We start from the raw sequence: 26,818 nt of genomic DNA, 5'->3' as shown, positions 1-26,818 counted from the left end.
AGTTCTTACCCTGAAGAGCGGTAGTCTGGTTTATGTCTTTCAGAGCGATCTGTGAGAGAGGAGACATAGTATCAGCTCAAAATGTTAATGTTCTTTAGCAACACTAGCACAAAGCCTGAAAGGACTGTCACACCATGCTATTAGATTTAGAAAGACACTGTTCCAAAACAAAAGCTGAATTCTCTCTTTTACAGTACCCTGTTTGTCTGCATTGGATCAGTTTGCCTGAGACACAATAAAGGAGAAGGTTTAATGTTTATTAAAATCCTCTCCTCAAAACACAGCCTTGTGTATGGTTATTCTTTTATGTTATTGTTTAACAAGACTCCCAGCTAATATAGAAAGGACTTCAGGGAAGAAAAACATTGGGAGGGGAGAAGAAAAACCACATATTACTCAGCGCAAAAAAATCATTCCGTGAATCATGGCTGGCAGGGTTCCGACAGGATGGGGAAAAAAAAAAATCAGCAGTTGGCTGCAGCAACATCTGCAAATACACTGAATGCCGTGTGACTCCATCATTAACTCTTTTCATTCCTTGGAGTTTTAGGTGCCATGCAAGGCCTTTTGTTTATTCAGTGAATTATCAGGGATATGAATTTGCTGGCGCCCAACTTGAATGAACAGCCAACTTAAATATAGTCTATTAAGTGCCGTCAAAGGCTTAGCCAAATTGTACAGAAAATACAGTGTGAACCCACATGCATTTTTAAAACACGAATTTTCACCTGTTTGACTTTTCAAAAATTCTTACAAGCAAAGAAGGAATGCATGACACTGGAAAAAGAACAAATATAACTAGCATAAAGCACAGAGTTAGATTTAGTATTCAAGCATAATGAATATTTTATATAATTAAATGTTGTTCTAGTTACAAGAGAAATGTTCTTCCAAAGGCCAAATTGTGAAGGTAATTGAACTCCCTGAAAGAAGTCATGTACTACTGAGATATACACATATTCCAAAGTTTACTTTTCTTAATCTACTTATAATAAAAGGATCCACTTCACGATTAGGATGTTTTTACAGATCTTATTCCAACTGAGCACAGTCATTTTGCTTCGTAGTGCCTGCGTGTGTCTTTCAGGATCACAGGCTCTCTTTTCCTGACACTGAATAACCAATTTCCTAAAATGCCTGATTAGAGATAAGTCAATGAATATCCATATCCATTCCACATTTGGGGATTGTATTAAGAATATTGCATGTGAGCAATAATTTGTTCTCTGGTAGCACAGACAAGCATTTGTGCATAAACTCTTCCATCAGTGGAACTGTTTTCTCATCTCAAAATTGCCTACAGACCTGAAGTGGATAAAACTGATTCTGTCACTAATATCCTCAGAAATGTCTAACGTTTATTCAATTCACAGTTACTCTCTACATCTCACAGTTACCACCACACAGTACATAATCTGTTAAATCTCTGCTATGCTTCACTCTCCATTTCATCATGACTTACCCTACTCAGTTTGCTGGCCAGAAGGAAGAAAATAACATCTGAAACCAGAGCCACAAATAGCGGCTGCTCATATGCACACAGAGGCTTGTTCATTCCATCCTTATCATTTATCCACCTAGCTACCTTACCTGTGGCTATTGAGGAACAGGCAAAAGATCTCTCTTTGTCTAGTTGCCAAAGTTGCTTGTATCGTTTTCCCTGTCATTTATGCAGCCATATAATAGCAACATACCAACAGGACCTTCCAAGTTGGACAACATGAACGTGAGTGTGCCAGTGAGAAAAGAGGAAAAGTCACAGAACATGTAAACAGAATCTGAGAGCTTCCCTCCACAGCTCACTTCTGATTGGAAGATCTACCATGGCCAGTCTTCAAAACTGGAATGTTGTCATTCAGGAAGTTAATATAATTCCCTTCTCCCTTTCACTCTTTGCTGAAGCCGGAAATGCTACAGTTATTCTTGCACATTTTATTTATTGTTTAAATTAGAGACAGAACAGCATCCCTCATTTCTATGCTGGTCTTACAAAAAAAGCCCGAAGAAATGGAATACTTTAAAAGTAGCATATAAATAATTAAAACCTGTATATACTTAAGGTTATATGGCTCATGAAGAAACAAGTTTTGTACAACATCAGTTGTGGCGAGAGACTCAGACATTAAGTCTCTTATTTTGAAAGGGGCCACACATACTACTTTCCAATTTTGTACCTGTAATTTTACAATTTTGGACCCATATTTGACATTGCACATAATTACAAGCCCAATTGCTATCATTTAGATACATAATGATGAGATTTAGAGACTCAAAATAGCAAACTGGTTCTAAAATCTACTGAATACAATGTAAAATGTCAATCCTGTACTTCCTTCTGCAGAAATCTGCACATTGAGTAACAATACCAGACAATGGCTCATAGATTTGGAAGTTGATATCTGATGCCATAAGAAAGAGGAAAAACCCTGTGCTTGCACAAAGAAGCACACTAGATGGAAAGCAAGCTAATTTTGGGGCCGAATGCTTTTTGTCAGCTCCAAGTTTTAAAATAGTTTCTACAGAATTTTAGATGATCAAATACCATTAGAGGTAGAGATCCGTAATTCAGATCTGTTTTAATGGGTTTTCCTCATGCACATACACACCAAAGAAATGATTTGTTTCCTATGAAGTTCCTTCGGATAGCTTTGTAGCAAGATATGAGGTACCTGTCAATTCTACAGCCAAGAATCCAACACCCAGTGAAAAGTTATGCAAAACAAATATTGGGGAAACATGCAAAGCACAAGTTAGTTATAGACTAAATCATACTTGCAATTTTTTTTTAAAGAATATTAAGTGTACATATAAAAGTTGTAACTTTTCACCTTGTCAAGCCAGTGAACCCTGCTACATGGACACAGTTACAACCATATAAAAGTGCTTGTTCCTTGCAGAATCAGTAATAGGCTGTACTTCTATGTGAATATAAGTGTGCCAATCTGACCCTATCTTTATTAAGAAAATCAAATCTAGTATATACATTTATAGGTGAACCTCTCAATGTTTTCTTCAGTTTATAACAATGAGCTTCAAACTTTTAGACCTCCTGGGTGAATTTCTGGCATGACGGACATCAGTAGCAGAACTCCCATCTACTTCAGTGGGGTGAGAATCGCACCTCACAACTGAAGTTAGTTTTATCCCTTCATGAAGTTATTTTTGTCTCTGTTCAGCTTGTTTCTCTTTATTTCAGTTGCATAATGTAGTCATAGCTAACTATTCCCCAGCAAAAAAAACAACACAAGTTCTAACGCTTGTCCAAAGTATTCTCCCCTTTCAGAGTATCAGAAACAAGACACTCAGACAGACTGTATTTAGCTGTCTCTATGCCAGAATACTTGTCTTATACTGGAAGCTGAATCATATTGGACAAATCACTTGCTACTGTGTTTTCACCAGGTTTTGCTTTAACCAGGGTAGGAATTATTCACTTAACTGCTATACAAGAAGAAACCATGCTTCAGACTCCAAGCTTATTATTTCCCACCCAGTGACTGAAAACGTATTTCCTTTAGCCTTGAGATATTATGATGCCTGTGAAAGTAAACTGTTAGAACTGTGCTGCCAACATGTTAATTTTTGTTTCAAATATGTTTAAGCCCTTTTTAAGATACTAGTAGCTTGAAACAGTAACCAAGCGCCATATCACATAAGCTATACCACCATTTAATGTTAAATGTACTGGGCTCTCAATCCAGCAGGCAGCTACTCACAAAAAACTAAAGACTAACTAAATAAAGACCAAGAATTCAATGGTAAGAAAAGCTACACTTCCTACATGTGGTCCCTTGTTACTGTAGAGCAGAGGCACCCAGATGCCACCCTAAATACTGTTAATTTATAATAAAATATTTATGAGCTGTCAGCTTCTACGGGGTGACCAGGACTGCCAATTGTCCATAAATGTATGGACAGTTTGTAAAAAAAACATAGGTGAGCTGAACTGAAGATCCATCACTGGAAAGAAGCTGAGTGGGAACGCAGCTCAGTGACCTGCAGGGAGCTCTCCATTAGGGTTTTGTGGCCCATGGGAGCCTGTGTAGTGCCCCTGCTCCCAGCTACACGCTGCTGCTGTGTCCCATCACCTGCCTGTAATGCCTCTTTGACTTGAAGGTAGGCAGAACCACAAGGCCATGGAGGCACAGGAAAGGCAGTGTGGCTGGACAGAGTTGTGGGCCTGGAAGGAGGGAGAGGCAGTAGGTGGGGGTCTATGCTGGGGTGGGGGTTGGGAGGAGGGACCAGCAGGGGTAAGGCTGGGGGTAGACTCAGGTAGGGGCAGCATGGTGCAAGGTGCAGTCAAGGGTGAGTAGGGAACCCCTGGGGTGGGGGCAGTATAGTCTAAAACCATGGCTGCAGTCAAGTAACAGCCTAGGTTTCATTTAATGTTTAAATTTTTATTTGAGGTCATGTGTTTGTTCCATTTTCCCCTGAAATAAACCCTGTTTTAGTTGAATGTTGCTTGTGAGTGGGAAAGTTTATTCAAATTTTAGGTGGGTGTTCTAATATGTTGTCCTAGATTTTTGGGCGGAGGCTCAAACCAGATTTACAAAGCTGGTGTTAAATTCCTAAATTTGAACCCAGCCCTTGTTATTGTGGTCCAAGGCCTGGGTTAAATTGATATAATGTAAAAGAGGGGTGTCCCAGATGGCCCATGGGCCAGACCTGGCCTGCAGAGCCATATCATCCAGCCCACAGTGAACCCACACACTGCATATGGAGTGTACCAGACTAGCCCCATCTGCTACATAGGAAGGTGGTGCACACAGATAGTCAGCTGCACTTGGGGCTCATCCAGGGTACAAACTGATGGTGTTACCATGCTGCCACTGCACTTCAGGCTGGTTCAAACTGGCTTGAGGACTGGCCCAGTACAATTAGTCTAGCCTCTGGGCCTGATGTGTTTGACACCCTGATGTAAAATATTTGTCAATAAAATTGCGTGTCAGTAAAAAGTTTGTAGGTTTTCTTGGCAATCCTAGAAATGACATAGAAGAGGTGACCCTCCCACAAGCACCCACTCACAAGTAGTCCCAACAGTCACAGCTTCTCTCCACTTTCTCACACTGGCCTTGACCCTCTTCTGAAGCCCTTTCTATGGGCAAGAGAATATTTCCAGGATCACCAGTTATCTCTACATAGAAATAGGAGGATATAGTGATGGAGCTGATAGCATCAGCAGAGTGGGTGACTTGGAAGAGGTTTGAGACTCATGGCTGGGGGTTGCAAAGGCTGATACCAGGTTTCAAACTCTGTGAAAATATAGAGCATCATCTGTATACAAAAGAACTGAAGTTTATATTAAATCAATGTTTTTGAAATATACAGGGTGCAATTTCTTTATAAGTAGTGGTGAAAGTGGCCTGTCTCTTCCCAGAACTCATAAGTTGAGCAAGACTTTGTGTTAGGGGAAAGATGTCAGTTTTCTTAGAAAGGTATTCAAAGTTTTTGTGGTTTTTTTAAATGAGCAAGTTAGCTGATCCTCAAACATTGGGAAATTATCCTAGCTTTTTTCTCCCCTCTAGCGTTTCCTTTGGAGAAAAAATGTCAGCATAACAAGACAGATAAAAATAACTGTAATCACTAAACTTGATTTCCACCCACGTGCCAATAAAAACTCAAAGTTTCTGCCAAAAAGATCCCTGGTGAAGCAACAAACAACACTGACATTTAAAACATCATCATTCATCTTTGGAGCCGATACAACAATGAAATGAATGGGGGCAACTCAAAGCAACAAGAGCCATTGTTTCTGTCTGTCTGGAAAACTCTTCAGTGGCTGCATCTACATGTGAGCTTTACTGTGGAGTTGACTAATTAGCTCTGTAGTAAAGCATCACTATCTAGACGTGTGCTGGTATTAGGCTGCAGTAAATTTAATTAGCTCCACCATAAGAAAGTACTTAACTCCACCGAAACACACATGTAGATGGTGACAGGGGCTGGCTAGGGCATGAGGGTACTAAAGCATGGGGGCTGCCTGCTGCCTAGCCCCACACTTTAGCAACCTTGTGCCCCAGCCAGCCCTTCCACTGCTCAACACCACCACCCAGAGCCTGAAGCTGACCCCCCCCAATCCTGCTGCCAGCTCAATTCTGCTCTGCCCAGCTCAAACTGCTGCTATCCTGGGTGCACATGCAGACGCTGTACCAAAAAGCAATGTACTTTGGCACAAACAACACCAGGGTTTATTTCTTTGCATAAATTACATGTGTAGATGCACCCAGTGTGCCCCATGGCTGAGAGTAACCAACTGAAAAAATACGCTTTTGCCTAAAAACAATTAAAAAATAAACATTCTATGCTGTTTAAAAATGAATGAACAGGAAACAGCGATCCTACTTCTCCAAAACTTATCAGCACATTGTTTAAGCAGCAAGTTAGCTATTGTGAGAGGACAGTGTAAAAAATAAACACAAAAAAACTTTACAAATAGTTGCAGGCAGTTCTTCCATTACTAAGCTATTTTGTGTATTGCCTGAATACTTCTGTTATTATTTGATTTTGTGCTACCTTCAGTGGTAAGACTTGGTTTGCCTTCAGACACAATCTCGCTGTTCCACTGACTACTGTTTCTTTTCCAAATTCATCTAAAATAGTTATCAGACAGTTGCTTTTTCACCCTTTCACATGCACATTTCTTCAAATCAAGTGCACTCCCTGCAACTACTGTAAATCATTATGAATATGATTCCAACCTTGCTATTTACTATATGACTTGGAATTTTGCTAACACCTTCTCTCTAAGAATGTAGGCTTCTGTAGGTTAGATATATAATGCACACAGTGTCACAAAAATCCACTTCTCATTTGGGTAAGTGTTTTGGTAAGAGCAAACATTGATCTTCATAACTCTAATTTGGAGAGGGATTCTCATTACCACTTGACACAGCATAATTCAAAAAACATCTTTATATGTCACACAACCATGCTGTGTTACAATGTCTGGGTCTATGGCTAAGTACATAAAGAGCTCTTCTACTAACTAATGCCAACAACCAGATCAGAGAGGGACAAAATGAGTGAGGGACAAAATATGAAACCTGAGAAATAGTCATGCTCACCCTTGAAATGTATGTTTCTTATTTCAGTTAACAATAATGACAAGTTCCAGGAAGGAGTAACTATGGACAATGTGAGAGAGCTGTGTAAGAGCTGTATGGAAAGTCACCTCTTATCAGCAAATCACTAAAATAGGAAATAAGTGAGGAGGATGTGAAGCAGTTTTAATGAATGACAACTGACTTGGAAAAAAAAGTTTCTATGGAGGGCCTTGGGCTCAAAGTAAAACTTCTACAGCTAATTTCCAGCTGTTTTGAAAAATCAAAATGTGTGGAGTTGTGCACTGAAATAGCTGAAGGGAACCAAAGACTACAGGTTGCCAACTTCAAGAAAGGGCTATTTCATTGGAAAATCGTTTTTAAAAACTGGGTGTCAGAAAAGGAATGAATCACTTACATGAAAGGCTAAGAGTGTTGATATGCTTAGAGTTTAATTCGATACTGGGAAAGGTGAATCCAGGCAGATGGATTTGAGTGGTAAAGTGGAGGACAGAAAAGCATGCGACCTGGGTGGCATGAAAACAGAGGAGACACTCAGGCCTCATCTACCTATTAGCCATAAAAGGTGTGATTAACCAGTTAATCATGCCTTAAGTCATGACCCAGATACATGTTCAATTAATTAATGGTGTGATAAAACAAGCAATAAGCTGCAAAGTTCTTCCACAAAAAATGTCTAATAACTTTGTGGCTTGTTCTTACCACGCCATTAATTGAATGTGTGGCCAGGTGCTCCCCTATGGATATAAGTCCCAACAACCCACAGCCAGCCCTGCAGCTGACAAGGCTCAGAGCGGGTCCAGGGTTCTATGTGCTTCCCTGGCTGGGAGCCTCAACCCCTGCCCAAGCTTGCAGTGGGGCTAGTGTTCCACATGCTGTCCTGGCTGGGAGCCCTGTCAGCTGACAAGGCTTGCAGCAGGGGCAGCACATGGCACACTGCCCCCATTAGGATCCACCCCAGCTGTGGGGCTGCCAGCAGCAGGAGCCAGTGCAGGGGGAGCCTGGGATTGCAATCCAAGTCTCCCCCTGCACAGGCAATATGGTGTGATAGGATCTATAGGATCTAATGCCCAATCCCACAATCATGCCTCCTGCCCTGCATGTGTGGCGTGGCAGAAGGCATGATCTCATGGATTACATCAGATCCTATCATGTCTTTATCTGAACTTAGGTGTTCTCAGCACAATTAATTCCAAGTAAATAGGTGCCCCTTTTCTTCTCAGCCCACTCTCCTGCATACAATCTCTTTTCATGAAACTTGAACTGGCGGAAGTGAAGAAGCGGAGGAATTTATTATTTGTTATAGGATTTTTCTCAACAAAATAATGAATCTTGAACACAGTGGTACATGAGGAACAGAGGCTATGGGTGCTGACAGATGTGAAAAGCAAAAAAAAAACCCCAAAACCAAACCAAACCAAACCAAAAAAAAGCTTTACTGGAAGAGGAAGCATTTTAGTTTGACCTGGCTCCTCAGTGTCTTTACAGATTGGGCACTTTAGTAGGACTTTTTTGGGTGCGTTTAGCTGATTGAATCAGCTTTAGATAAAAGCACCAAAATGCCCTGCTGAAGTGCCTGATCTATGCTGATGTTGTGGAACTGGGTCAAACTAATGCAATGCCTCTTCTGAGCATGCTCTGTGCTTGGTGTGGGGGCGCGCCGAGCTGAAAGTAAAGCACTGTTTTGTTTTCCCCACATCTGTAAGCAGCCTACAGGTGCAAACAGAAGTGCAACTCCCTGCTGTGACTCAGAACGTTTTGCAGGAAGTGCTCTGAGTTGCTACAATTCCCTGGACCAAACAGAAGTTCCCTGTTGATTCCAGGAGGGAGGGGAATCTAGATGCTGGCTTCAAGCCTGCAAGGAGGGTTCAGATTTTCACCCAATAGGCCATTTCTGAAGTGGTCTGCACCCATACACTTGTGTTTGGTTACGGCTGTAGACCACTTTCTGTGGCCGGATTGGGCGAAAACGCTCACTTCTGTCTGCACCCTATATGACTGCTAAAACAACCTGTTCTGCCAAACTAGTTCAAACACTATTATTACTTTCATACCACGCCGGTACTTCCATAATTTAGAATCACTTGGTAAAATAGTGGTACGAGGTAGTGTTAGCAAAATTTCAAGGACAATGTCAACACTGGCACTTCTTTTCCATAACATGAGTGGACATGAGGTGTATTTTGAATCGTGCAAGTGCTTGCAAAGAATACTGACAAAATGACAGATATCTGTAGCATGGACCAGCATCTTAAGAAATTCATTCAAATTCTCCTCCTTGTAATGGTAACAATTTCCCTCATTGCTTCTTGTATAGTCGAATCCATTAGCTTAATTCATTACAAAAAATTATTAACAGCAATCTGTAGGCCTTAAAAATTAGTTGTAAACACTGATTCGGCAATACTAGAAAAAGCCATTGGCTGCTGCCACTGTTTTGTATATCATGAAAATGCAGATTGCAACCACCCTCTTCTTTAGAGCAAAGAAAAGCTAGAATTTTATTGCTGACAAATTCAGTTAAGCAACATTTTTTCTTTATCTATCAAGACAGATACAACTGCAAGCATATGGTGAATTTGTGCATTTATTGCTGATAAAAGTCAGCCAACCAGTCATAGCTAAGTAGTGCAGCAGTCATAGATAGGGGTCTGTTCTGGTACTGGTATTGTCCAAATCATTAATGAAGATGTTAAAAAATGTGACTGAATGCACACTTAGCAAATATGTGGATGACACCAAATTGGGTGGAGTTGCAGATACCCTTGTTGCTAGACCTAGGATCCAGAATGATTTGGATAAACTGGAAAAGTGTTCCAAAACAGAATATCAAATCAGATAATACTGAGCAAAGACAAATGCAAAGTCCTGCATTTTGGATAAGATAACTACATGCACATATGTATAATAGGGAATGACTGGCAAGGCTGTAGTACTGCAAAGAGGGACTTGTGAGTTACAGTGGGCCACAAGCTCAATATAAACCAACAGCATGCTCTTATTGCAAAAAAAGCCAACAGTATACTGGGTTGTATTAATGAGAGTGACTCTTGCAAATCAAAGTGATTCTTCCATTCTGTACTGGTGAGATCTGTCCTGGAGTACTGTGTTCAGGTTTAGGCCCCACACAGTCAAAAATTATAATACTTTTGGATATTATTATAACCCAGGTGAAAAGAAGAATACATACAAAGTCAGTGGATAATTATAAAAGCAGACCTTTGTTATACCTGCTTAAATTCCGCAATGGACTGCAAAGTTCCAGCAGTACATTAAGGAAAAGCAAAATGAGAGGGACAGATATAAAATAATACCAACCAGCCTGTCAGTCCTAACAGTCACTAATCAGTAAGCTTCCTAACACAAAGCACACTTTAAAATGTCTTAACATGGAAGGAATGCATTTCCTACTCTTCAGCATGCCTGACATGCTGCTGTGAAAAGAATGAAAAGAATGTAAATGTTCAAGAATACATTAAGCCTCCTTAGGTGAATATTTAATCTTGAGACAGTTCCAAGTTCTTGCTGACCACTAGAGATCTTCCAATTAGCCAAAGTAGTGTATATAACCTGTCAAAAAGTTAAACAGTGAGCTACAACCACATTTAAAATGCTATGTACATAAAGTTTCTTTGCATGTTATGAATTGAAAGAGGAATCAATGAAAATTTGAGCCTAACTCAAGCACGATTTTGTTTCAGTTTAGCTCTCTGTCCGTTAATAACAGGGAGCAACAGGGCCAGTTTGATTTAAATCAAACAGATTTAAATCATAATTTAAATAACGATTTAAATCACTGGTCAGGAAGCATCGATTTAATCACTGTTTTCTACAAAAAGGGCATTCTTGTGGTTTGATATCCTTTATTCATTTAACTTCTTGAAACTCTGCACTTTTAGAGAAAGGTAAGGGCTTGACAGTGTGTACACAAACTTGCAGAGCCAATAGGGCTGATGGGTGGGTAATCAGGTCTGTTATCTTATATCTCATCTCTATAGACTGCTGTTAACAAGGATGTTATCTCTGGAGACAACAAACTCTCCCTATGCTTGAAGAAGGATGTTTGTGCCCTAAAGCTTGCATATAACAATTTTTCCAACTATTTAGTTGGTCAAATAAAAGATATTACATGTACCCAAAGAACCCTGTCTGCCTATGATCTCTAAAGACACAAATCCACAGTCTGAAAACTGAAACTAAGCATCACAAAGATGGTTAATGGGATCTTCTAGACTGAGCACTGAGTCCCATTGGGTAGCATGGTTTTCTTTGATCTTTACTAATCTATAGAGGAGCCTCTGGGAACCCCATAAGATTGGGCCACTAATGTAGTTCATGGCCTGCTGTGGCCTATTTATAAAACTTCTAAAAAGGTTACATGAATATATTGTCTCAAATAGTATATAATTATAAGTTATAATTCCTATTCCATGATGATATCTTTGAGCTTTGACATATCGTAAATTAAAACTATATTTATATGTTTATTTTTAAAGCATATTAATAAAAATATCAACACATATGATTAAATAAAACAAATCTGATTTAAAATTTTAAAAAGTGGGGGGTTTTTTAATTGTTGATTTTTATCCACCCTGGTGAGCAATGAATGAACAAAGCAAAAAGTTCATTTGCATATGCTGCAACACTGAATCATTTCACTTCTTTTTATGTCACATTTTTAGATTAAGCATTGCAACCTAATGTTTCTAAAATCATTTGTTCCTCAAGCTTTTCACTCTGTCCATACCAATCAGTCCTGTTTGCATAAATGAGCAAAGTACACCTGCAGTCAACATTTTATTTTAGCTAATTTTGTGCCTGTACATAAAAGAATCTGAGCCATAATTCCTAGGACAGCTCCTGTAACCAGTGCATAGCATGGAAACAGGTACATACTTGGCAACATAATACATGTAGTATAAGAGAGCAATTAGGACACCTAAATATAGCAGCTGCTAGTATTTTCCATCAGGATAGGTCCTTGTGGCCCCTTTTGCACAGATGTGCCTTTTCTTGTCCTATAAAATTCTGTTCGAGTTTGATTTTAACATAAACGCTTAGAAATACCATTAACCTTCTGTTACTTGAAAATGTCATCAAAAGGAATAGTGCAGTCTATGGAAAGGTTCACCCTGCCACTAGTGCAGTAGCACTAGCAGCAAACTAGTCCAAGTGACAGCCAAGCCACACTCCCAGCATCATCAGATGGCTCCAGTATCCAGCCCTACTCTGAGGGCACTTTATAGAAAAAGAAAAGATGGGCCAGTGGCCTCAGCAGCTTCAGAAACAATTTTCTTCCCCCACCACCTGCCCTTCAATACCATCCTGCTCCCCCTGCCAACTAAAAGATGTAGTTTTATAGTTCAAGTGAAGCTGAAGATTCAGGGTTCAAATCTTACTGGTGATGCATAATTAGGAGGTTGTTAATTGCATGTAGTACACTGTTTTAAAAGAAAAAGATAAAACCAAACAATACATATGCGCCTTGGGACCTGCATTTAAAAAAAGCTAAAAGGAACTACGTTTCTGAAACGAAGTTCTTGAAAAATACCAAATGCCAGAATGATTGTGATCTTGGCAACTGTAAATTTAGGCTCTTCTGCATATTCATTATGATAAAATCTTGACTACATGATCACATACTAATTTTCTCCATGGAACTTATTTCAGCAGTTTTTATTTTGTTTTTTTCCCCATATAATAATACAAATAGTTACAACATACAGCTAGATGTATATAAGTATGTCTGTGGGTCAAAATACCATATTTTCTGAAACCCTCACAAGTGTTGTTATACCATATTTAAACATTAAAGCATATACATTCTTTTTTACTTCAACAGGTTGTTCCAACAGTTCTCTTCTGCTCATCTCTCATGTGGGGTTGAGGCTTTGCCCTTAACATTCAGATATAATAACTAGTAATTTAGACAAGTTTAGACAAGTTTAGTGACAACAAACTTGCCCCTTCCCTTGGTAATGGAAAGAATCTGAGCCTTAAGACCCGGAACAGTCTTTGCAAACTCCAAGGTCTTTAGCTGGTAGATCCAACCAAAGGCAGGAAATTCTCTTTATAATCTTTAAAATGTTTCTAGCTGCTTTTAAATTATTTTGATACTGTTGTTTGACTTCTGGTTTCCTGTACCTAACCACTAGCCTCCAGAGACAGGAGTGACCTGGGTGGGGGGGGGTCACTTTGATGGGTGCAACAGAGAACCAGAGGCTCCTGTTATTTTAAAGGCAGAAGGAGCAGCAGGGAGAGCCCCAGGATGGGGAAAGTGGCCCATTATGAGCTGCCACGAAGCAAGTACCTGGGGATTTATGTATTACAAGCTATTACTACAGCAGAGGCCAGCAGCAGTAAGTTTCCCTGAGGTTAGTTGGCAAGCTAAATCAGGAAACACCTGCAGCAGCTCAGGGAGTCACATGACCAAAATGGGGTGTGGCTTCCTGCCATATAAACCCAGGGCGTGAGCCAAATCAGTCAGTCTGGCTCTGGGAGCTGCTGAGGAAAGAGCTCTAGAGCAGGACAGCTGCAGAGGTGCTCATGGCTGACACCTGCACTACCCTGGGCAGTAATGCAAGTAGAATGCTGCTGACTTGCAGGGGACTAGGACTCAGGGTAGAGGGGAGCAGAGAGATACAGCTAAGGAGCTGTGGTTTTGGCTCAGACCCTGTTGGGGACTTGTCTTATAGCCAGAGGGCTTATTTTGGGTGAGAGTTTTCCACTGGTGGTTTGGGTGGGACTACAAAGGGGTGGTTTGGAGGTCCTATTAGTGCCCGGGGGGGTATGTGACCACCTTTGACCATACTGGGGGTCAGGCTCAAGGCACAGACTGGGAACCGGGGAACACAGTGTGGCCCAAGAGAGGCAGAACCAGCACTAGAGAGCCCAGAGAGGGGCAGAGTTTGGAGGCCAGAGGTACCAGAGATTGAGAAAGGTCAAGAGATGCTGGAGAGGGGTAGAGCTTGGGGCCAGGGGGCCTAAGGAGGGCAGAGATTTAAAAGCCTGTGAGAGGCAATGGGGTTAAGGAGCGTGCAGCTCAGAGCCCAGGTGGGTCAGAAATAAAGGCCCCAGAGGACAAGATAAGGGGCTGGAGTCTAGAAGACAGTAGGCCTTGGCCAAGGGACCAGCTAAAGGAAAGGGGTGGAAGCTTGGAAAGCCAAAGCCCCACCAAGGGCGTAAAGGCCTGAGGTGGCCTGGTGGCTTTGGGGACAAGTGTCCCACTGCAGGGATAATGCAAAATACCTGCAAACATGGGCACAGCTGTAGGGGAGGTTTGGAGGCTATAATTTGCCCATAAATTGATGGGTATTGTGGGACATATGCCAGCCAGGAGGGCCTGCCTATGGAAGAGATTGGCATGATCACCAGAGTCAGAGAGAGGAGGAGATCAGCTGGTAGGAAATGACCAAAGCTCACTCTATAACCCATGGGCAGCCTCCCTTTTTCAATTTCTTAATAAGAATAAAAAGTCAGGCAAGAAATAAAAGGGAGGGTATCTTAGAGACCAGAATGAGCAGGACCCATATTGCCACTGGGGGGGTGTCACAGCCATCCCTGGAGCTCAGCCCTATTGTATCGGTAACATCCTTGCAAAATATTAGCAATTTTTCATATTCTAATAAGGCTTTCTTTGTTCCCATCCCCAGAGGGTTGGGACAGGGAGAGCCTTATGCAGACCTTCAGGTAGAACAGAGGAGGGAGTATTCTAAGTCCCTGTTACACATCGTGTGTGTATTCCGCAGTTAACTGGTTAATCATACAATAAACTTAGACCGGCCGCATGCGAGACATGATTATCGCACCATAAAAATGTCTATTCAGCTACAAAAAAGAGCAAACCAGCTACAAAGTTGGTGCTTACAAACATGTAACAACTTTATAGTTTGTTTCTATCCAGTTTTAATGTGTGACGGGGGCCCCTAGAAAGTGATAAGGAGGTAGATGGATAAAGAACTCTGGTTTAAATTTGCCAAAAGGAAGCTGCCACCTTCTATTTCAATATATCTAGATTGTACAAATAACTTGTAATTTAGAAACCAAAAATGAGAAACGCAATTAAATTAAATGTATACTTCTAAGCCATATATATTCAGAATTGCATATGCTTTTACAGATATTTTACTCAACATACAAAATCGTACACTGCAGGTGATAGCCATTAAAAACAAAAATCTGAACATATATTTCATGTGGTCATCTTAAATTTTTCTTCAAATGTTACTTCAATTTTGATACACATATAAAGAATCAAAATCAGAATCTCTCTTTTAGCGAGTTAACAAAAAAAAAAAGTCAAAATGATCTTTGGAAAATCTTTTTAAAAATTCCAATGCCTGGCAATTATTCTACCTCAGAGATGGAAAATACAACCTTAATATAATTATAAGAACTAGGGGTAGTGTTGTCAACAAAAAGTTCTTGATAACTTAAGCTCTGAAGTTTTCATTGAAAAACTCAAGAGTAATTAGGATCACAAAACATTTTTAAAACAGGACTAAAAATATTTTTTCCTAAACTTTATTGGAACTGAACAAATTAATTTCTAGGCCAACCCATATCTGAGACCTAATATGAAAAATAACAGGAGAATTAAACAAGCAACCTTCCCCACCTCCTGTTTGAGACTGTTAGCGTGAAGTTACACATTACACTTAGACCATAGTAAGGGCCCTTAAAACAAGCATGCACACATTAGAGCTTGTTCACTTGTGCTAAAGCTGAACATCTTAAATTCATACCACTTCAGGCAAGGGTTAACTCTAGTTTGTTGTTATGGTAATTTCAGTCTGCTCTACAAGAATAAAACAGAGAATTTGAAGTCTTCCAGCATCCCAGGATGCACCACTCCCGCAGTTCGTCGCCCCCCCCCCCCCCCCGGGGAGACAGAGCTCCGGTGTCCTGCTCCTAGCCATGCCTCTGTTTGCCAGCCCTCTAGTGGCAAGCCAGAGCTCTGCAGGCAAGAAACTGTCTTAAGCCTTAATGAGAGACTGTTCACAGCATGTTCTACCTCTAACACCATTTACCATTCCAAAGATTTAGTATGGCCTAAGTGTAACATGTAACTTCTCTCTTAGAAACTACTCTGCAATTCATCTTTGAGGGGAAAAAAAGATTATGCTGCCATACAAGACAAATGAAAGAATCAAAGTACACAGTAGCACTTCTTAAAATGGATTTGGATTTTTCTACTATGTTTGGCACTTGTAAGGCCTCATCTGGAGCACTGTGTACAGTTTTGGGCCCTGCACTTCAAGAAATGATGTGGACAGATTGTAGAGCTCTGTGGAGGGTGACAAAATGATTAAAAGCATAGCAAGCCATTCTCCAAAAATGGTAGCAGAAAACAAAAGTAAGAGAGAAGCAAACAGCTACATTATGATAGCTTGTTAAAAACTAAAGTGTAAAGACCTCTTTCTTTCTCTCTCTCTCTCTCTCTCTCTCTCTCTCTCTCTCTCTCTGTGTAAAAGAAAAGAAAGATACTTTTGGGGCATCTTGAGGGAAATACTTTGTTTTAAAAGTAGATAAAGGAAATTTATTTAAAGTTTTCTGTTGTCCTTTATCAGGGTTTATGAGCATGACCACCAAATGCACTAGCCAATCTGAATTAACACACCTTAACAAGGGAAGGTTCTTATACCTCAAGGATTTTAACAAGTATTGACTGTGTGTGAAATTAGTCTATTTACAAGCTTTTACTAAGGTGACACAGATTTGTATTCTGCCGAACAGCCAAAAAGAAACTAAAATTGCTGAGCCTGCAGATAACAAAACTGTTTGTCACTTGTATTGTATTTTTCCTTAAGCACCAGAGCAGCTTATTCTGGAAACAGCTAAGGCCTCTCGCATTTTATTTCTCTAAATTACCAGAGATTATAGGATCCAAGAATACTATTAAAGAGATTTAGCTGAAGGTGCACAAAAAGTAGATTGTTAAATGATATTGCTTTACACAAAAATTGCTGAGATGTGTCAACTCTAAACAATTAGCTGTGAATGCATTCTTAAATATAATTGAGTTGTGCAGCCCTAAACCAGTATTTCTAATGAAAAGAAACTGAGGACTTATATTTTAAAGTATGTTATATGCTTAACACAAGTTATTTCACATTAAAGAAGACTTCTGTCCACAAACAGGGTTTGTTGTTGTCGTTATGAACCATCGGAATTTTACGCACATTAAAACAGCTGCAGGTACATCCCCCCCATCTTAAAACAAATGTTTTAAACAAATGCAGGGAAGGGAGGCGCGGGGAATGGAAACAACCTTTTTGACAGGCATGCCATAGAGAGCGCCATGCCTTCTCCAAGTTCCATCCCAATTCCCTCCTCCCATCTGATCTGCTGCTCTTCCTGCTCTGCCCTATCTGTTATTGTGTTCATTGCTCCCTCCCTGGTCTGCCACATGCCACACAGAGGCTGCCTGTGCCACAACAGTTGTCTAAAGCTTCAGCATAACTCAAAACAGAGATCCTAAACTTGATTTGCTTCTGGAAAGAGAACTACCCCTAGGCCCATTTCACTAGCACTCACTTAGCACAGGTCTACAAGTGATCTTGTGACAAATGTTGGATACAAGATACAACCAGGAGTTGAGACAGCACTGTGGTAAGGCACAGGAACTCTGACTGAGCTATAGGGACAACAGGACTTCTGGGACAGCTGACGGTATGCAGCTACTCTGAGAAGTGGCACTGTATGTTTGCAAGAGATCCCAACACAAAATCAAATCCCTGCATTTTGTGTACTCCGAGAAATCTTAGAACTTTAAGATCTCATCAGTTCGGTAAACTCTAAGGCAGACAGTCACAAAAAGACCCAAGACAAAGCCAAAATCATAGGCAACATACACAACTGGACTATTTCCAGAGACCCAAATTGTGGAGGGCACCACTCCCAGTTAAATATTAAATAGGACAGGATACAATCAAAGGCACCTAAAAGGGGGCTTGTTTGGCAGTCAAAAATTCTGATGTGCGGTGGGACAGTTAAATCCTTTCAGTCACCTCCATTATTGCCAGTCCAGGGCTATTTTCTCCAATGTTGTAGACCAGAGGTGCTTGACCTCTGGTCTGAAGAGCCATGGCATCCAGCCTGTGGGACTCTCCGTGTATTTGGAAATTTGGCAGTGGGGGAAAACTGTCAGTAAATACTGCCACCCCTCCCCAGTGCCAATTTCCCAAATGCCACACAGAGGATTAGAGCCAGGCTACTCCCATCCCCACACGGCCAGATTGGCACTGCGCCATGCCACCTTCTCACCACAGGGCTGGGTCATGCTTTCTCCCTCTGCATGGCTGGATCAGGGCCCAGCCATGCTCCCTTCCCCAACAAGGTCAGAACATGTCCCCTTCCCCATCATAGGGCTGGGCCATGCCCCTTTCCACTTAACAACTGGATCAAAGTCAGGCTGCCCCCCAACCCATATCCATGCAGCTGGATGGGGTCCCATTGCACCTGTTTCAGGTACCAGATCAGGACCACCAGCCAGATTCAGCTCACAGATAGACTGGACACTGCCCATCTGGGCCACTAGGCAAAAAGATTGAGTGCCACTGTTGTAGACTATGCTAAATTATTCTGGATAGTCAAATCCCAAACTGACAGAGAAGAGCTGCAGAAAGATCTCACCAAGATAAAAAAAATGGCTGATTAACTTCAGTGTCCACAAGTGCAAAGTAATGCATATAGGGAAACATAACCTCAATCATATGTATACAATGCTGGATTCTGAACTAACTTATAATTCAGGAAAGAGACCTTGGGGTCATTGTAGATAGTTCTCTAAAAACACCAGCTCAATTAAAAGCAAAACAGGAAACTTGTGCCACTATACAAATCCCTGGTGTGCCCATATCTTGAATACTGTGTGGAGATCCAGTATCTGTATCTCAAAAAAGATGTTACAGAATTAGAAAAGGTATAGAGAAGGGCAACCAAGATGATCAGGAGTACTGGGTAGTTGCCACAGCAGGTGAGACTAAAAAAAAAAGCTATGGTTCTTCAGTTTGCAAAAGAAGATGGTTGAGAGGGATGAGAAGTCTATAAAATGACAAAGGGTTGTCAACAGTAGATAGAGGAATCATTGAGTCATAAATGACTGAGGAGGCCAATCTGAGATCTGCATGTTTGACTGCAGAGGTGGCAGACAGTTCAGGGAGGAAGGTGGAGAACCTGGTGATGTTGGGTCATAGTTCTTTCCCTTTGTCTATTACCTCTGCCTCCATAGTGTGGTGACTTTGCTCAAACTCTTCAATGCCTTGTACATCACAGTGCCACAGAGGATGATTCAGTACTTGAGTCTTTCAAGAACTGATGTCAATATTGCATTTCTTCAGACTGGCCTTCAAAGGTGTCCTCTTCTTCTGCTCACCTCTAAAGCAATGACCATCAGTGAGTTGGAAGTACAGGACTTGTTTTGGGAGCTGGTTGTCAGGCATCCTTAGGACATTTCCTATTCAACAGAACTGGCACCATATAAATATGAGGCAGCACTGGCTGATTTTTATCTGGTGTTGAACTTCATCATGCATGTTTTCTTTGAGAAAAATGGCTACCCAATAGGGCAAATGCTTAACATTCTCCAAGGATTGTCCTCCAATTGCAGTATGTGGAGGAGCAGCTAGATGTTTTGGGGTGGGTTGGTAAATCGTCTTGTTTTTGTCACATTGAGAAGCAAGAGGGACCTGAAATTCTTCAACTGAGCAAGCACAACACTATAAACTATGAGTATATACTAAAGATCAGTAATGGAGGCATTGATTGTCTTGGATTTGGAATGTAACCATTCCATGGTAAAGCAATTCCTGTCCATGCATTGGTGGATGCTGACTCCAGAGGGAAAAACTTTAAGTAATGAGATGCAAAACAACTGAAATATAGATGGAAAAGGGTGTTGGTGCAATCACACATGCTTGCTTGACTCCAGTTCTAATAGTGAAGAGGTCCATTTCCAAGCCATTGCCTAGGAGAGTTGTTGTCGTGTCCTCATAAAGAAGTCTGATAATGGTAACAATTTTTACAGGCATCCAGATCTCATCAGGATCTTCCACAGAGTTTCCCTGACAAATCAAAGGCCTTAATCAGGTCACTGAAGGCCATGTAAAGATCTCATGTTGCTAGCAGCACTTCTGCAGCTGCCTGGCAACAAAGATAATTTTTATTGTACCTCTGATTGATCTGAAATTACTTAGGATCCAGGTAGAATCTCCTCAGTGAGGAATCTACTCAGGAAAATGCAGGCAAGTATCTTCCCAGCTATGGACAGGAGTGCAATACCAAGATAATTGCTGTCATGCATCACCTTTCCTGAATATGGTAACAATTCTGGCATCCCCCATGTCGCTGGTACTCTGTTCGTATTTCCAGATTTTCATAATAATGGTGATGTGTAGTTGGCAAGAGCTTTTTCCCAGTGTATAAATTTCAGCTGGTATTTCATCAGGACCACACACTTTGCTTTCTCATCTGCTTAATGGCTTAATCTGCCAGATGCTTTCTTCATCTTCTTAATGGCTTTCAAGGTCTTTTGATAAGTTGGTAGAGCTGCAGGGTACTCCTTAATAGGGTGTTGTGGAACGGCTTCAATAGCATTGTCTTAGAATCTTGGTTCAGAAGCTCTCGAAGGTGCTACTTCCACCATGCAGTGACAATGGAGCTGTCTTTAAAGAGTGTTGTTCCATCCTTAGACCTCAGAGAGATGGCTCCTTGTGTGGTTGGACCATAGATAGTTTTGGTTGTGCTGAAGAAAGTACATATTGTGACTGTCTGCCTACTTTTGAAATCTCTTTAGTTTTGTCCTCCCAGTACTTGTTCTTTTGCTCTCAAATTCTCCTCTAGGTCTTGGCTTTACTGTGGCAATAAATACGTTGCTTCTGTTTGGAGTTGATATCATTCTACCAAGATTTGAAGGTTCTCTGCTTTCTTCCAATGACAGCTTGAATGTCCCAATCAATCTCGCTGAATCACTCCTTACATATCTTTGTGGAAAAGCCTTGAGATTCTTTGCATGCCTTATGGATGCCTTTCTTGATTATTCGTCTCCCGAGATATTAAGATAATCAGCCAATGAGAGGTGTGGGGTGGACCCTGCAGTGACAAGCCTGAGAAAATGGCGGCTAGCTCTGCAATCTGCCCACAAAAATTGACTGCTTGCCTCCTCGATTTAGGTAGGTCCCTACTTCTGAGTGTTGTAAGTTATCTTTTCATCAATTGAAGACTGTGGGAGAGCACCTTTGGTGTCTGCCACTTTAAGGTTGAGAGCAGGCAGCTGGCAGGTGGGGGCCAGCCCTGATGAGGTGGCCATTTTAGATCCAGGCTCTCAGGGCTGAAGCAGCAGTCTGCTACAAGCACCTGGGGAGCAACAACATCTGCCTGAGCTGCAGCTCACAACACCTTGGTGGTAAGGGAGGAACTATGGGGATGGCAGGAGGTTCCTGGGGGCCCAGTAGGGTCCCAAGCCCCAGAAAGAAGGGTAGGACCTAGTAAGAGCAAGGCCTAGCCTAGGCATGGGGCTATCAGCTTGTAGGCCTACAAAGGGGCCAGGCAAGCCCCGGAGTGGATCTTGCAGGGGTGAAGCCAGGGTCTCAGGGGGGCCCAGTTGGGCTAGGCCTCAGGCAACATTGTGGGGGCATTAGGTCAACCCAGATTAGGGTGAGGGCTCTTAGGTGAGATGCAGGAGGGACCCCTCTGGAGTATGTGGGTCAGCAACTGTTAGGCTGACTGTCTGATCCCTCGCACTGGTAAATGCAAGAGGGCCAGGGGTGGAAGGCCGAAGGGCAATTAAGCCCTATGTGAGGGGCAGACCAGGGCCACGGTGAGCTATCTGGCACCCTGACTGACCTGGAGGCAGGGCCAGAGCCCATAAGGGCTGAAGGTCCCTTCGATGTGTGGGATATCACAACTGAAGAGGGTAGGGGTCAGCTGACATGTAGGCTGTTATCAAATCCGAATGGGGTCAGAGTGAGAGCCGGGCCCAAGGAAAAAGAGAGTGCCCAAGTACATCATCCAGAAGCCCTAATGAGGGAACTACACCAGGGCAGGTAGGCCTGCTTGGCCTTGGGTATGACAGAACTGCACCCTGCTGGGGAAGGATGGCCTGGCAGGGTTCACTGTGGCAGGGGAGTTCCCCAGAAATACCAGGCCAGTTGCCTCCCCAGTGAAAGGTAAGGAGGGGTGCCTTGAAACCCCAGCCCCCACACCCTAGTGGGATACTCGACTCCAGGGACAGACACAGGGACTAGGCACATCTCTGGACACCTGAGCCCCAGAGGGTGGAAGACCCCAGATGGTGGAAGGCCCTAGTAGGAGGGCATAAGTTGAAGCCCCAGGAAGGGGACAGTTAGGCCAAGGTAAGTCTACGGACACCTAAGGCTGCAGTTGGACCCGAGGTCAAGACCTGGTAAGTCCTCAGATGTGGTGAGGCCGAGTTTTGGGTCAAAAGTTTAAGAACTGCCCAGTGTGAGGGCACTGTGACTGCAAGCTCCAGTGGGGAATGAGAGTCCCATTTGAGACTCTGGAGCTTGGGTCACAGTGTGGGGCACTGGAGAAACAGGGATACCATGTGTGAGGCATGGGCCACAGTGTAGGGATGATATGGAGCTGTGGACAGTGCCCCCTGGCATCGGGGCATTTAAATGGGTAACCTCCTGCATCTTATGCCAGTTTTGTAAAGTCATGGCAGGCAAGACAGGCAGACTGCCCTACTTAGACAGGTGGGTGAGCCAATGTGAGACCTGGCCCCAAGTATGCCTCTTGTCACAAAGATAAAGGGTTATGAGATATTTATTGATGCCAACTGGACACGCCATCCTCTGAGGAACAATTTTGGTCTTGATAGCAAAACCAATGCCGCAGATGCGTGTCTTTTTTAGCTTTTCCTTTCCGAATTGGCAGCTGCAATTCAGCAGCTGCAAATCATGACTGAGCAGGCCTATTTAAGATCCATTCTACTCACCCTGTATGGGGATCAGGCTAGAAATGTTGTCTAAACAGCCTGTTTCATTTCACCTGACTAGAAAACTGTATCCAGTAGGATCACTGTATCTGCAATCCAAATCAAGTAACGAAGTTGGCAACTTGGAACCTCTGCACATTGGTGAACAACCCTAAGAGTTATCTTAACCCTAACCCAGCAACACCCATGGCCACATAACTGCATGATTTCATACAGAAACTGCTGCACTTAGTGAGATCAGACATGCAAGAGCGGGACAGCTCAGAGAGCATGAAAGATGTGGCCAAAGTCAATATGGAACTGATGTTCACCAAATCCCAGAATATTAGAACTAGGGAGGCACCTACTAAAGTTAGCAGGAGACAGGTTTAAAACTACAGAGAGAGACAGCTTTTTAATACAGCATGTAGTTACAACCTCCCGTGGCAGTGAGTTCCACAAGTTAGAGGCAGATAATATAGCCAGGTTCAAAAAGGGAACTAGACAAATTAATGGATAATAGATCTATTAATGGCTATTAAACAGAAGTCAGAAATTTATTCTCTGATGTATCTAAACCAAAGATAGTGGATGCCAGGGAAAGTACAGAACAGAGGATAGAATACTCTAGATATTCCCAGTTCAGTGCTCTCCTACTAAAGTATCTACTCCTGCCACTGTCAGAGAATAGATTGGTCTGGCCCAATATGGTACTTCTATTTTTTATTAGAAGCAGGAAAACAAGTCATTTCAAAGTTGTTACCAGAGCCAATATAATCTGAGTAATCAAGAAACAAGAATTCTTGTGGATATTTTTTACTGGACCAAGTGAGGTACACTTAGGCAAGACACAGAATACCCTTGCTTAGCCCTATGGAAGAGGAGCAGAGACAAGAGAGCTAAGTACCAGAAGAACAAAAGCTTGTGTAAAGCTCCATATGTGAATAGAAACAAATACGAGAAATTATTGGACAGCCAACAGAAGTAATGAAGATACTAGCTTTAATAAGATATAAAAACAACTGAGTATGTGCTGCGAAGAACAAGGTAACCAGCATTAATGAGGTTCAAAACAGATGAACAGACTGTTCCCACATGGTCCATCACAGCTATGACAACACTACTCCCAAATGAATTATGGGGTATGCCTAAAGTGCTTTGAGCAGTACCTTTAGTATTAATGAGATCAGGTAAATGGCTAGTATCTTTTGCAAAATTTAAATGTCTTCCGGTGCAACCTGGGCTCTCAGTTTCATTAACCATCCTTGGTTTTAGGTCAAGATTAGTATAGTATTATGCAGTAAATTACCCACATTGTGATGTACAGGTCTGCGTGAAAATACAAATAAAGGGAACTAAGCAATCTCTTCCCAGGTTACAGCAGAATTATATTTATTTCACAGTGCACCTTGTTTATCCCTGAGCACTGAACAGGAGAGCTGAAAAATGAGACACTGCTTTAACTTCATAGAGGCTGTCTGGCACTGCAATGCTGACACTGCCTATATGGCTTCCAGCTCTGGTGCAAAGAAACGGCAAGTACTACTTTGACAAAAGAATAGCACAGCAGAGTTTTTATAACCTATTTGAACAGAACACTTCCAAAGTAAGGGCAGCTTCCCTACTTTCCTAGCAATTACTAACCTGTCCCCCATACTGCTCCCTCCAGTACCTCCCATCACAATATTAGATCCCCCACCACCAATCCCCGCAGCACATGCTATTAAAAATATACTCTGGGTATGTTGGACTTGGGACAGAGCTCCTCTTGTATTTAGTAAATCTTGCCCCCAATTGCTCCAGGCACAGTCCTACTGCCCCAACATGCACCAAGGTTCCACACAACCAAGGAAAAAGCAACATTTTATCAGTTGTGAACATCCTGATTAATAGCTTATTTTTCTTTTCTCCCCTCTTCCCACCCAGCAACACCAGTTATAAGGTAAGTAATTCTGCTGCCTGTTGCTTTTGGTTTTGCTGAGTGTTTGTTTGGTGGACTGTGTGTGTCTGAGGCTGTGCTCTGAGAAGCTGGGCATGACTGCTGATTGCTACAGTGACTGCTGATTGCTGACTGTTGTGGGATTGCTGACTGGGCCTGACAGAAGCCCTAACAAAGAGGCTGAGTCAGCCCAGGGCCAGAAGGGTATAAAAGGAGACTCCCCAGTTGACCAGGGAGCCTGTGACCAGGGACTACAAACAGGGGAAGCAGTTTGCAGGCCAGTTTGTGGGTAGTAACATAGCCTATTACCATAGAATGGTGGGAACACGTCATACTCCGCAGCTTCCTGCTTCGGCCACAACTGAGGCCTCCACCCAGACGGAGCCCCTGGCACCAGGTTGCGGGTGCTGCCTGGCATGGCTACCAGCAACTGGGAACAGGAGCAAGGTCACCCCCACCTGTGGTGTATGCTCCTTAGTGAAGTCCCTGGAGTCCCAGGGCTAAGCTCCAGGCCAAGGTAGGCAGACTTTGTGCCACCAGGGCGCATGAGCAGGATATAACTACTACAGTCAGGCTCTTCTGAAGAATGAAGAAGAGAAGACAGAGGAGAAGGCTGGCTGAAAAGAAGGCTGGCCGAAAAGAGTCACCCGGAGCTACCTGGAAGACGATCGTCTCAGGCTCCAGGATATACAGGGTTAGGGCTACCCCTCCCCTGGCACTGCACAACAGGTATGCTCCCCTCACCACGGATGAGAAGGCTCCGATGGAGACACTGGAGGAGGTGGGTAGTCAGCAAACTACCACCCCCAAGAGGAGACACAGGGTGGTGGTGGTAGGGACTCCCTCCTGCAGGGCACTGAGAGACCCATCTGCCGTCCAGACCCCCTACCCCATGAGGTCTGCTGCCTCCCTGGGGCCCACATCTGGGATGTTGCGGAGAGGATCCTTAGGCTTGTCTGACCTTCCGACCACTACCCCATGCTCCTTATGCATGTGGGCATGAATGACACAGGAATAATCTGGACCAGGTCATGAGTGACTACAGGGCTCTGGGGGCTGGGCTCAAGGGGTTAGGGGTACAGGTAGTCTTTTCCTCTGTGCTCCCACAGACCTAGGAGAGGATGCGTCAAAGAAGTGAGCCGACAACTCCAGTGATGGTGCTACCAAGAGGACTTAAGTTTCTTTGACCACAGCGCATGCTTCAGGGAGAGAGGACTCCTGGGAAGGGACGGCATCCACCACACACAGAGGGGTAAGTCCCTGTTCTCAGCGAGGATGGCTGATCTTCTAGATAGGTCTTTAAACTAAGATCACCGGGGGACGGGGAAACACTGACTGGAGCATGCCCAGGGACTGGCACACCAGAAAGCTCCAAAGTTGGGGACACTAGGAGAGCCACTCTTGCAAGAGCTGAGGGAATGGTTCTCCCTCAGCATGATAGGAAATCGAGGGTCTCAATTGGAGGACTAAGGTGCCTGTACAGTAATGCCAAGAGCATGGGGAACAAGCAGGAGGAGCTAGCCCTCCTACTCTCCAGTGGGCATTATGATCTAGTAGGGATTACGGAGACCTGGTGGGACTCCTCACATGATTAGAATGTAGCCATAGAGGGCTAAACCCCCCACAGAAGAAACCGAGTAGGGAAGAAAGTTGGAGGTGTAGCTCTCCATGTGAGGGAGCAGTACACCTCCTTGGAGGCTGACATCGGTTCCAAAGAAAAGCAGTTCAAAACCCTATGGGTCAAACTGGGGTGGATGGGGGGAGGGTGCAGTGAGAGAGACCTAACTGCAGGTGTATACTACAGACCACCAAAGCAGGGGAAGGATTTCAATCTGAGAACTGGCAAAGGCCATGTGCGCGCAGGACATGTTCATCATG

At 42.8% G+C, this 26,818-nt stretch overlaps 1 protein-coding gene across 14 annotated transcripts in view; it reads right to left on the bottom strand.

Annotated features, from left to right (window-relative positions):
• SH3D19 (SH3 domain containing 19) overlaps positions 1-26,818 on the bottom strand; it is a 144,817-nt gene that overhangs the window by 102,216 nt on the left and 15,783 nt on the right. For 12 of the 14 annotated variants that reach the window (XR_003092957.1, XR_003092955.1, XR_003092956.1 and 9 more), the window contains one exon: positions 10-49. Coding sequence is in view for 6 of the 14 variants with exons in the window: in XM_025198530.1 (XP_025054315.1) it covers positions 10-49 (40 nt within the window). In the remaining 8 variants the exon portion in view is untranslated. Of the gene's footprint in view, positions 1-9; positions 50-1,590; positions 1,728-26,818 lie in introns of those variants that run through there. The other 2 variants (XR_003092958.1, XR_003092960.1) reach the window with 1 other exon arrangement.

This window comes from Alligator sinensis, unplaced genomic scaffold, assembly GCF_000455745.1.
Source record: "Alligator sinensis unplaced genomic scaffold, ASM45574v1 scaffold169_1, whole genome shotgun sequence".
NCBI lineage: Eukaryota > Metazoa > Chordata > Crocodylia > Alligatoridae > Alligator > Alligator sinensis.
The sequence above is the reverse complement of the archived record's forward strand: the minus strand, read 5'-3'. Positions and strand labels throughout refer to the sequence as shown.